The sequence below is a fragment of the Terrapene carolina genome, unplaced genomic scaffold (assembly GCF_002925995.2).
Source record: "Terrapene carolina triunguis isolate 2854851 unplaced genomic scaffold, T_m_triunguis-2.0 Scaffold235, whole genome shotgun sequence".
In the NCBI taxonomy this organism is placed as follows: domain Eukaryota; kingdom Metazoa; phylum Chordata; order Testudines; family Emydidae; genus Terrapene; species Terrapene triunguis.
The window spans coordinates 745,732-758,611 of record NW_020664586.1 but is presented as its reverse complement, the minus strand read 5'-3'; the positions used below and the strand labels follow the sequence as shown (position 1 = coordinate 758,611).

The following is a 12,880-nucleotide window of genomic DNA, read 5'->3' as shown; positions in this document are numbered from 1 at the left end:
CCTGTTGTCTGAGCTGCTCCCTATGTAAGTTCTTTAGTTTGGGGCGTGGCCTTGCTAGTCCAGTTTCACCACAGTTGGGGCTTGACGGTTAGTTCCCCTTGGCAGGGGAAGACTTACTTGCTTCCAGTGGCTGCGTTGGCAGGCAGGTTGTGTCTGTGCCTTCAGGCAGACACACAGAGAGATCCTGCCTCTTCGCCAGTCAGCCACTGGCTGAGCGGGGCTCCCTTCTTTTCTCCCTCCTCCAGGCCTGGCATTGGCTGCAGGTATAACGAGGAGGGGCTTGCTGAACCCACAGGTTTTCTTTAACCCCTGCTATGCCTGGCAGCCATCTTCTTCATAATGATGAATAAGATTTTCATTAATTCTCATCATATTTGACTTGGATGACTAGGGGGAGGCCTGAGGCTGGGTTACTTTAAGGGAATTGTGTTGTTGACTTCTGAGTAACACCTGTGAGGTATAACAGAAGCTGTTTTGTGATGGCTTGGTAAATCTAAGTATTGGAATATCCACCAGCTTTGGGGATTGCCTGCCCCATTCTTTGCAGTTCACCCTAATTGAGTGACTTCCGCTGGCTTCCCTGGAATTCCAGTCACAGCAAGGGACTTCTGAGAGCCCCTGCTGCCTCCCCAGGTGCTCTGGCACAGCTGCGGGGTCTCTGTGCAGCACAGTAACCCAACTGGGAACCGAGCCTCAGAAAGCTGCACCCGCAGAGCTTATGCAGCCCCCTGCCATGAGAGTGTTTCAAAGATTAGTAACTGAGTCACAGAGCTCAATCTCTTTAGTTTAACAATCTATAAGCACCAGTGGGGGAACAAACATTTGGTAACATAGGGCTCTTCAGTCTAGCAGAGAAAGGTCCAACACGGCCAATGCCTGGAGTGGAAGCTAGATTAATTCAGACTGGAAATCAGGTGTACATTTATAATGGTGAGACTAATTAGCCATTGGAACCATGTAACAACATAGGAATGGCCCTATTGGATCAGACCAAAGGTCCATCTAGCCCAGTATCCTGTCTTCCGACAGTGGCCAGTGCCAGGTGCCCCAGAGGGAATGACCAGAACAGGTAATCATCATGTGAGCCATGCCCTGTCACTCATTCCCAGCGGCTGGCAAACAGAGGCTAGGGACACCATTCCTGTCCATTCTGGCTAATGGCCATTGATGGACCTAGCCTCCATGAATTTATCTAGTTCCTTTTTCAACCCTGTTATGGTCTTGGCCTTCACAACATCCACTGGCAAGGAGTTCCACAGATTGACTGTGCGTTGTGTGAAGAAATACTTTCTTTTAGTTGATTTAAACCTGCTGCCTATCAATTTCATTTGGTGACCCCTGTTTCTTCTATGAGTAGTAGTAAACAACACTTCCTTATCTACTTTCTCTACACCAGTCATGATTTTATAGACCTCTATCATATCTCCCATTAGTCGTCTCTTTTCCAAGCTGAAAAGTCCCAGTCTTATTAATCTCTCCTCACACGGAAACCGTTCCATACCGCTAATCATTTTTGTTGCCCTTTTCTGAACCTTTTCCAATTCCAATACATCTTTTTTTTGAGATGTGGCAACCACATCTGCACACAGTATTCAAGATGTGGGCATACCATGGATCTAGCTATCCCTTTCTTAATTATTTCAGCATTCTGTTTGCTTTTTTGACTGCCGCTGCACATTGAGTGGATGTTTTCAGCGAACTGTCCACAATGATTCCAAGATCTCTTTCTTGAGTGGTAACAGCTAATTTAGACCCCCATCATTTTATATGTATAGTTGGGATTATGCTTTCCAATATGCATTACTTTGCATTTATCAACATTAAATTTCATCATGGTGGATTCTCCATCAGTGACCATTTTTAACTCAAGATAGGCTGCTTTTCTAAAAGCTCTGCTCCAGAAAGTGTTTTGGGGACATTCTCTGGCCTGTGTCCTACAGGGGTGTCAGACTAGATGATCACAATGGTCCCTTCTGACCTGGGAATCTCTGAACCTTCCACCCATTTTGGGAGGGCCCCAGCACATTTGAGAGGCCCCAGTGCCCTTTGTGTAGCACTAATGGCAGGCATTCCTATCTCTGTGAGAGGCTGTGATGCTGTGCGATTGACTATGACCATTTATATAATTGATATTGCCACTGTTAGACAATTACAACAAATATTGTACAACGTATGTCACGTAAGGTGTCAGTGGAAAAGTTATGATTTGCTAAGTATGATTATCCTGTGGGTATGCATGCACAATGTGTGTATCTGAAGTTATGAATATTGGCTATTCGTGCATGTGTGTTGTCCGGGTAACAGCCACCAGATAAAATTTAAACTGAGATCAGGCCTCTTTGTGCTGATGTCCCATCAAGGACACTTAGCTCTCACAATGGACCATAGAAGAAACTTCTTCCACCCTGATAGCGCTTCCTGCAGAGGGAGGCTTCAGCCAGAACATGGGCAATGGCTGCCCCTGTGGGTCATCCAGCATCTAAGGACATGGGATATGCTCATGTGACCCTGGACTCCATCTTGGGCCAGTAACTTTCCATGCACCTGGGCTGTGAGCTTTGTTTGAGACAGTAGATTTCCAGGCACATGGCAGAGGAGATAAAAGATCCCTGCGATATCTCCATTTGGCCCTCCATTTCCTACCCTGATTCTCTGGACTGTGGATTTACAATTCAAAGGAGCATTTTGGATTATGGACTGAGGACCTTCCAATCTTTTGGAAGTTACCAGAGAGACTTTACAAGCCATCAATCTGTTCCATCACTGCTAGAAACCTGATAAAAGGACTTTGCAATCACTTCTATGTATATGATCTGTTAAACATTATTAATTCTCTTCTTTTCTTTTATAATTAAACCTTTAGATTTGAGTTACTACAGGATTGGCACCAGCATGATTGCTGGGTAAAATCTGGGTTACATGTTGACCTGGCTGTGTGGTTGATCGCTTGGGATTAAAAGGACCCTTTGTTCGATGAAATTGGTTTTCAGTAACCACTCATCATAGAGTCCAATGCCTGGGTGGTGAGCCAAGTGCAGTGATGCCTAAGAAGACTGCATCTTTCACTTCCTGTTTATCAGTGTGGTGAGACAGAAGTTACTTTGATTACTGGCTTGGTATATCTAATGAGAAAACAACCACCAATCTGGAGTGAGTCTGCCCTATTTCTCCACAGTCTGTCCTGAATTTGACATACTCAGCTGTGACCCACTGAGGCACCTAGACAGAGGAGCCATTTACTCTAGACGCCCAGAGCTGTTAGCTCCTGCAATACCAACCCAATGAGAAGAGGAGCATGCTGGGGGCAGGGCTGCGGGGAAGTTAGCCCCTGCTACCAGAGACCCTGCTTCCCAGCCTGCCTGACTGGCCCGACCCCTGGGCTGACCCCAGCCACCCTAGGCTGCTGGCCGGCCCGAGCTGCCCTTGGATACTCCAGCCCCTGGTCACCAGCCCGAGCCCCAAGCTCCAAGCCGCTGACTGGAGCTGAGTCTCCGTCAGCTTCAGGGAAGAGGGGGAAGCATGGGCGAGGCCACAGCCTTGGTTAGGGGAGACTTAGCCTCCCCTGGCCTTCCATACTCATTGTCCATGCCAGTGGGCCCCCAGGTGGCACAGCCCCATCCATCATGGGAGAGCCCCACCAGCATGGGGTGGGCATCACCCTCACAGCACCTGTGATCATGGGGAAACTTCAGCCTCCACTGCTGGCAGTTCTTTCCCTTCTCCGTCGTGGACCGTATGCCCCGGTAGCTCCTCCCATCTGCCCTAATGCAATTCTGCATGTAATCTGTGGGTGAAAAGGGTGCCCCCGTGAGCCCAGGGATGGCTGCCTTGTGGAGAATGTTTGTGGGGAGAGCAGCCAGCGCTCAGCATGAGTGGCTCCTGCAGCTCTACAGCAGCTCCACCCAGCAGTGCGGAGCAGGCAGCCATCACCCCCGTAGCAAGCGTGCTGGGGAGCTAGAGAGCTGGGGCAGAACTGGGCAGCTTCCCTGCAGTCGGGAGCCCAGGTCGGGGCGCTCTGAGCACAGAGCCAGACACCGGAGCACTGGTGGCTTGAGAGAGCTGGCTCCTGTGGAGTGCAGAGATGGCCAGTTTGGGGCTCCAGGAGGTCACTGCCCTAGGAGAGGCTGGCATGGGATAGGCAGGGTAGCAGGAGTCAATGGCTATAAGGTTGGAGCCCAGCAGCCTGGCAGCTGTGAGCATGGCCGGGCGTGTTGTCATACAACACAGACGGCCATGCCCTCTCCCAGGCCGTGCGAGCCGCCGAGTGCCTGCTCTGGAAACGCTGCTGCCCTCACTCTGCCCTCTCACCTGAGGCTCCCCTTCGCTCACTGCAAACCCTCTGCTGGGCTGGGAACTGCCCTCAGTTGGGCTTACTCTACAGCCGGACACACAGGCAATAGGCGGGCACTGGTGTGTCAGCCTCCAGGGCAAAGCCAGCCCAGGGTTGGCTCATGGTAGGAAGCACCTGGTTGGCCAGAGCCAGCAGCGGGATCCTGGAGTTCGATTTGATCAGCCCGAGGTTAAACTGGGCGAAAACATTGCTGCCCCTGCCCTTGCTCTCTGCTGCCCCTGCCCTTCACCCCTTGCCCTTGTCCCCCCCCCCCCCCCCCCCCCCCCCCCCCACCTCTGCCCCTGCCACCCCCATCCCACTCCCCGCCCTACACCCTTGCCCCTCTGGCTATCACCCCCTGCCCTCATCCCCACCCTACACCCCTGCCCCTGGGCCCCACTAACCTTGTCCCCTGCCCTTGTCCCCACACCCTGCCATAGTCCCCATCCTCTGCCCTACACCCCTGCCCCAAGCCTCCTTGCCCTCATCCCCAACACCCGCTATATACCCCTGCCCCTGGCCCCCCTGACCACGTCTCCACCTCCTGCCCTGATCTCCACGTCTGTTGATGTCCCCCACCCCTCGTCCCCTGCCCTATACCCCTGCCCTCATCCCCGCCCCCTGCCCTACACCTCTGCCCCATCTCTCCCGCTTCTCACCCCCTGCCCTCGTCTCTGCCCTCCTCCACCTCCCTGCCCTACACTCCACCCCCGCCCCTCACCCCTGCTCTTCATCCCTGCCCTCGTTCCCACTCCCTGGCCTTCATCCCTGCCCCACCCCTCACCCTCACCCCTGCCCCCACCTGCCTTTCTTCTGGTAGAGGTCATAGTGGACGTTCCTCTGAATGTGGGTGTGTGCTGAGTGCTGGGTCCATGGCAGCAGCTGGCAGCTATGGCGCTGGTGGTTGTAGTGAAAGGCCCTGAAGATCAAACCCAAGAGTCTCATCCAAGCTCGGACTGGACCACAAGTCCCCAATCCCCCGACAGACCCCCCCCACCTCATCCTCAGGGGCTGGGACAGAGCCAGTGCCTCAGCTCATGTGCCCTTTCCAGCACCTTCCATCCCCAGAGTAGGAGTCACCACCCATGCCTGGCTACAGCTAGCGAACCTGGGGGAGTTCAGAGCAAGGTGACAGAGTCCTCCTGCACCCCGGCTCCAGCCCTCAGCTCTCCCCCACCCCAGCTCCGCCCCCGCCCCGACTCTGGCTTCTGGCTCCTCCCCATCCCCGGCACCGGATCCCGGCTCCTCCAGCACCCCGGCTCCATTCCCCAGCTCCTGGGGCTGCAGTGGGGGCGGGGCTGGAATGGGGCAGACTGTGTGGAATAGGGTGTGGCCAAGGGGGGAAGGGGCAGAATGGGGGTGGGACTACAGGCGGGAAGGGTGGGGACCGGCCCAGTGTTCCCTCTATTTCCCACGCATGTGCGGAATGAATTTTGTTATGTGGAAGCAAAAGTCGATGGGAATATGGGAGTCAGTGACCATGAGATGGTCGAGTTCAGGATCCTGACAAAAGGCAGAAAAGAGAGCAGCAGAATACAGACCCTGGACATCAGAAAAGCAGACTTTGACTCCCTCATGATCCTCTGGGAGAATAACATGAGGGGGAAAGGAGTCAAGGAGAGCTGGCTGTATTTTAAAGTATGGTTACTGAGGTTACAGGAACAAACCATCCCGATGTGCAGAAAGAATAGTAAGTATGGCAGGCGACCAGCTTGGCTTAACAGTGAAATCCTTGCTGATCTTAAAAACAAAAAAGAAGCTAATAAGAAGTGGAAGATTGGACAGATGACCAGGAAGGAGTATAAAAATATTGCTCAGGCATGCAAGAAGGAAATCAAGAAGGACAAATCACACTTGGAGTTACAGATAGCAAGGGATTTTAAGCGTAAAAAGAAGGGTTTCTACAGGTATGTTAGCAACAAGGTCAGGGAAAGTGTGGGCCCCTTACTGAATGGGGGAGGCAACCTAGTGACAGAGGATACGGAAAAAGCTAATGTACTCAATGCTTTCTTTGCCTCTGTCTTCACGAACAACGTCAGTTCCCAGACTACTGCACCGGACAGCACAGTATGGGGAGGAGGCGACCATCCCTCTGTGGAGAGAGAAGTGGTTCGGGATTATTTAGAAAAGCTGGATGAGCACAAATCCATGGGGCCGGATGCACTGCATCCGAGGGTGCTAAAGGAGTTGGCAGATGTGATTGCAGAGGCATTGGCCATTATCTTTGAAAACTCGTGGCGATCGGGGGAGGTCCCGGATGACTGGAAAAAGGCTAATGTAGTGCCCATCTTTAAAAGGGGAAGGAGGATCGGGGAAACTACGGCCAGTCAGCCTCACCTCAGTCCCTGGAAAAATCATGGAGCAGGTCCTCAAGGAATCAATTTTGAAGCACTTAGAGGAGGGGAAAGTGATCAGGAACAGTCAGCATGGATTCACCAAGGACAAGTCATGCCTGACTAACCTAATGGCCTTCTATGAGGAGATAACTGGGTCTGTGGGTGAGGGGAAAGCAGTGGGCATGTTATTCCTTGACTTTAGCAAAGCTTTTGATACGGTCTCCCACGGTATTCTTGCCAGCAAGTTAATGAAGTATGGGCTGGATGAATGCACTATAAGGTGGATAGAAAGCTGGCTAGGTCATCGGGCTCAATGGGTAGTGATAAATGGCTCCATGTCTAGTTGGCAGCCGGTATCAAGCGGAGTGTCCCAAGGGTCGGTCCTGGGGCCGGTTTTGTTCAATATCTTCATTAATGATCTGGAGGATGGTGTGGATTGCACCCTCAGCAAGTTTGCAGATGACACTAAACTGGAAGGAGTTGTAGATACGCTGGAGAGTAGGGACAGGATACAGAGGGACCTAGACAAATTAGAGGATTGGGCCAAAGAAATCTGATGAGGTTCAACAAGGAGAAGTGCAGAGTCCTGCACTTAGGATGGAAGAATCCCATGCATTGCTATAGACTAGGGACCGAGTGGCTAGGCAGCAGTTCTGCAGAAAAGGACCTAGGGGTTACAGTGGATGAGAAGCTGGATATGAGTCAACAGTGTGCCCTTCTTGCCAAAAAGGCTAACAGCATTTTGGGCTGTATAAGTAGGAGCATTGCCAGCAGATAGAGGGACGTCCAGATCATCTGGAGTACTATGTCCAGTTTTGGGCCCCACACTACAAGAAGGACGTAGAAAAAATGGAAAGAGTCCAGTGGAGGGCAACAAAAATGATTAGGAGGCTGGAGCACAAGATTTATGAGGAGAGGCTGCGGGAACTGGGATTATTTAGTCTGCCGAAGAGAAGAATGAGGGGGTATTTGATAGCTTCTTTCAACTACCTGAAAGGGGGTTCCAAAGAGGATGGATCTAGACTGTTCTCAGTGGTACCAGATGGCAGAACAAGGAGTAATGGTCTCATGTTGCAGTGGGGGAGGTTTAGTTTGGATATTAGGAAAAAATTTATTCACTAGGAGTGTGGTAAAGCACAGGAATGGGTTATCTAGGGAGGTGGTGGAATCTCCTTCCTTAGAGGTTTTTAAGGCCAGGCTTGACAAAGCCCTGGCTGGGCTGATTTAGTTGAGTGTGTGTGTGGGGGGGGGGTTTGGACTAGATGACCTCCTGAAGTCCCTTCCAACCCTGATATTCTATGATTCTATGAGTCTCTGTGCACCAATATGGAGGTGATGTGTGACACATCACCTCCGTATTGGTGCACATAACAAAATTCATGTGGTGGGGGTAAGTCCGAGGGTTTTGGAGTATGGGAGGGGGTTCAGGGCTAGGGCAGAGGGTTGGGGTGCGGGGGGGGGGTGAGGGCTCTGGCTGGGGGTGTGGGCTGTGGGGTGGGGCCGGGGATGAGGGGTTTGCAGTGCAGGCTTCCCCGGGGCTACATCGGGGAGAGAGGCCTCCCCCCAGCTCTGTCTCCCCGCAGCAGCACTTGGGGGCGGGGAGAGGCACCTCTCCCCACCGTGGCAGCTCCAGGGCTCTGGTCACAGGATAGGCACCTCTCCCCCAGCCACAGCAGGTCCAGGCCTGGCTGGGTTGGGGCCGGGGGAGGGGCATCCCTCCCCCTGGCCTCCGCAGGTCTGGGGCTGGGCTGGGTTGGGGCCGCGGAATAGGCGACTCTCCCCACCGCAGCCCTGAGCGCCTGTGCAGCGATTAATATGCTGTTGCATGGCCGCAGAGCTTAGAGGGAATTTACGAGGGCTCCCACACACTTTCTCTGGCCCAGGGCCCCAAGAAACTTTAATCTGTCTCTGGAAGGCCCACCCAAACTCGGGAGCCAGCTGGCTTTGGCCAGTGGGAACAAAGGGCTGAAGAGAGACACCAGGTGTTTTGCCCGGGAAAGATGACAAAGGACGGCGGAGGGGCTACTAGGATGATCTGAGGAATGGATAACCTGTCTTATGAAAGGAGACTCAAAGAGCTTGGCTTGTTTAGCCTAACCAAAAGAAGGCTTAGGGTAGATATGATTGTTCTCTATAAATATATCAGGGGGATAAATACTAGGGAGGGAGAGGAATTATTTAAGCTCAGTACCAATGTGGACACAAGAACAAATGGATATAAACTGGACATTAGGAAGTTTAGACTTGAAATTGTTGAGTAGTTGCTGAGGAGTGGGGAAACTGAGGCACAGACCTGAGCAAACTGTCACTTCCTTTTTCAGACTAAGCTCCTTTAGCAAGGTCCCTCTCTCATAGAATATTTGATAATGTCCTGTAACTTTTAAGTTAAGAATCGTGCTTAGAATAACTGTAGGACCGTGCAATAAGGAGTTAAGAGTTCTGCCTTAAAAGTAAAGATTTTAGAGCAATACTGTGACTGCATGAAAAGGCTTTTGGTAGGGCTCATTAGTGAGATAAAGGAAATAGGGATGGCAAAAAAAAAAACAACTTGGCTGCTCACTTGAGACAGGAGAAAACCAACAGGTTAGAGAGATGGGTAACGAAGAAGGGGAAATACCTTCAGCCGGACTCCCCAAGGTTTCCATTTTTCCCCTAGTATTTGTCATGCCCACGTCACTAAAACGTGGAACCATTTGCGCCCTGACCACCACTCACATGTAATTTCATATGTGGATGACATTTTAATACACACACACACTTTGGAAATGAACAGGGAAATCATCAGGGAGGTGTTCATTATAGTGCAGGAAACCGGATTTAAGGTAAATAGAGAAAAGGCTCATAGAATCATAGAATATCAGGGTTGGAAGGGACTTCATTGGATTTCTTTTGGCCCAATCCTCCAATTTGTCTAGGTCCCTCTGTATCCTATCCCTACCTGCCAGCGTATCTACCACTCCTCCCATTTTAGTGTCATCTGCAAACTTGATGAGAGTGCAATCCTCCATCTTCCAGATCATTAATGAAGATAGTGAACAAAACCGGCCCCAGGACCGACCCTTGGGGCACTCCGCTTGATACCGGCTGCCTAGACATGGAGCCATTGATCACTACCCATTGAGCCCGACGATCTAGCTAGCTTTCTATCCACCTTATAGTCCATTTATCCAGCCCATACTTCTTTAACTTGCCAGCAAGAATATTGTGGGAGACCGTATCAAAAGCTTTGCTAAAGTCAAGGAATAACACATCCACTGCTTTCCCCTCATCCACAGAGCCAGTTATCTCATCATAGAAGGCAATTAGGTTAGTCAGGCTGACTGTTCCTGATCACTTTTCTCTCCTCCAAGTGCTTCAGAATCGATTCCTTGAGTTCCTGCTCCATGATTTTTCCAAGAACTGAGGTGAGGCTGACTGGCCTGTAGTTCCCGGATCCTCCTTCTTCCCTTTTTTAAAGATGGGGACTACATTAGCCTTTTTCCAGACATCCGGGACCTCCCCCAAATCACGTGAGTTTTCAAAGATAATGGCCAATGGCTCTGTAATCACATCCGCCAACTCCTTGAGCACCCTAGGCTCAGTTAGTACAGCAACAAGTGAAATACTGTACCTGGGTATGTGTCTTGGGGAGGATGGCTTGACTCCCGATCAACAAAGGGTAGAAATGATAGGAAAGGAACCTGATCCTACCGACATGCACTCCCTATGAGCTCTCTTGGGAACTTTTAATTTCTGCAGAGAGTTCATAGAAATGTTCTCTGACAGAGCCAAGCCTCTGTACCAATTATTAAAGAAAAACAGGATTTGGATTTGGGGACCAGACCAACAGACTGCCCTGGTCACCTTGAAACAAGGTTTAGCTAGTGCTTCTGCCCTGGCTTAACCTGCCCTTGCCCTGTCCTTTGTGATTCAATTGGCCTCCTCAGAGACAAGTCTCAGAGCTACGCTCAACAAAAGGCAATGTGACAAGCTCAGAGTCATTGCATATGCCTCCAGGCTCCTGGATCAAATAGAGCCAGGTTTTACCCCCTGTGAAAAAGAGTGTCTTGCATTGGTCTGGAGCCTCATGCATTGGGAATTTATTATTGGCAGGTCAAAGGTCATTGTTCAGACTGTGTACATTCCCCACTCAAGTACATTATATCAGGGAAACTACAGGACAGCCAGGTCTCTAACCCCCGCATTTCTCAATGGACCCTCACCCTAGTAAACCGAGGAGTCAAGTTTAAAAAAGAACATGCAGTTTCACCAGCCCCGTATGGGCTAATTATAGAAGGAGAGGAGCATACCTGCTCCCGCCCCCTTGTAAAACACTTTTGAGTGGCCAGTCAAGGGAGGCATTAGGCTTGCAGATGCTAAACAGAAGGGGTTTGAAATGTGGTTTACAGATGGCTCAAGTTTCTACCTTTGGGTCATCCCCAAACAGGGTATGGAGCCAGCTGGGTAAATGAGAGAGAGATGCGCCAAGGACGAGCTTGCCTCCATTCTGCCCAAGCAGCCAAGGTGTAGGCAGTTAGAGCTGTCCTAGCTTATGAATCCCAGGACACTTCTGTTACTATTTACACTGACTCTGACTGGACAGCCAGAGCAATCACTGTGTGGCTCCCCCTTTGGTTGAACAGAGAAAGGAATAGATACCTTGGGCTTAAGTACCCTTCAAGATGGGGAATACAGAAATCTGGTCCTTAGTCAAGACAGGATTGAGCAGGTTGGAGATGTCTGGTGGGCAGTGGATGCAGATGGTCAAAGTCACTGGATAGTCCCAAGCCAGGTACAGGGGGACCTGATTCTGTTTGTACATGAGCAAGGGCATAGAGGAAAACAGGATACTTTAAATAGGGTTAAAGATACAGGGTTGTGGCGAGGCATGAAAGCAGATATAAATCAGTGGTGTGATAATTGTCTGAAGTGCACCATGGTTAATGCTGATCACCAGGTTCAAAAAAATGCATTGGGGCACCAAAAAATATAGGGTTCCTGGTCCTGGATTCAGACAGATTACATAGGCCCTTTACCCACCACCAGTAGAGGGAATAAATACTGCCTGGTAATAGTAGATCCCGTCTCTAAATGGGTGGAAGCCATCCCTACTAAAACCAACACTGCCTCGGTCACTGCTAAGAAGCTCTTTAACATGGTTTTCTCAAGAATGGGAATTCCCAGAGTAATTGATTCAGATTTGGAATCCCATTTTGTGGGAGATGTTATGCAAGAGCTATGTAAGGCTTTAGGTATTAAGCAACGTTTCCACATAGCTGGACACCCTGAGTCCTCTGGACAAGTTGAACGAACCAATCGCGCGCTAAAGGAAGCTTTAAGAAAACAAGTAAAGAGCTCAGGGAGGGATTGGGATGAAAAGCTACCAATCATTTTAATGACTCTAAGCGGCTCTAAGGCGATACATGGGTACACTCCCTTTGAAGTTATGACTGGAAGGCAAATGAGCATGCCTGAAAGTTGGTGGTTGGGAAGGTGGTAACGGATGAATGGGTACAAACCCTAGTAGAGACCATAGCTGCTTTACACAAGCAAGTGGCAGCACAGCTAGGCATAGTACAACAAAACACAGACAAAAACTAGCCTCCTGGCCCCAAACAGCCAATCAGAGCTGCTACAGGCAGAGTTCTTCTCCCTCACCCCAGCAACACAAAGGGGTGTGTGTGTGTGTGTGTGTGTGTGTGTGAGCTCACGGCCCCCCCAGGAGAAATGGGGATGGGACAGTGACCTATGTGCCCTCTGTTGGTGCACATAACAAAATTCATCCCGCACATGTCTGGGAAAAATTAGAGGGAATATTGACAGTGACTCTGCCACCCTGCTCCCACCTGGGCAGCGGTGGGGCGGTGAGCAGCCCCTGGACTCCCCACCACCACATGGGAAGGGGGAGAAGGGTCCTTCTGGAGCCCTTGGCCTGGGAGAGGGGGGTGAGAAACCCTAGGAGGAGCAGATGGGAGTTGGGGGGAAGTACTGATTTAGAGGTTGGGGACAGGCAGAAGTGGGGGGACAGAATCCCCTCCCCCAGTAGATCTGGGAGAGTGGGTGATGCTGATTGTCACCCACACACGGGATGGGGGGCAATAATCGCCAGCCTGTGCAAAATGTGAGGCAGCCTGCGCTCCTGAGCTAGCACTTTGGGATCCGACTCCTGACTGCGGCTCTCTTGAGGCAGGCAGTGTTGCCCCGCTCATGCATCACACAGGGAGCTCACACACAT

The 12,880-nt window shown here is 50.9% G+C and overlaps 1 protein-coding gene across 2 annotated transcripts in view; it reads right to left on the bottom strand.

Annotated features, from left to right (window-relative positions):
- The window catches only part of MST1 (macrophage stimulating 1), a 28,332-nt gene extending 23,118 nt beyond the window's left edge, over window positions 1-5,214 (bottom strand). For both annotated transcript variants that reach the window (XM_026657026.1, XM_026657027.1), the window contains exons 1-2: window positions 5,137-5,214; window positions 3,670-3,784 (exon numbers count right to left, since the gene is read on the bottom strand). In XM_026657026.1, the coding sequence (XP_026512811.1) occupies window positions 3,670-3,779 (110 nt within the window). In that variant the 5' untranslated portion in view covers window positions 3,780-3,784; window positions 5,137-5,214. The remainder of the gene's footprint in view (window positions 1-3,669; window positions 3,785-5,136) is intronic.
- Window positions 5,215-12,880: the final 7,666 nt, after the last annotated feature.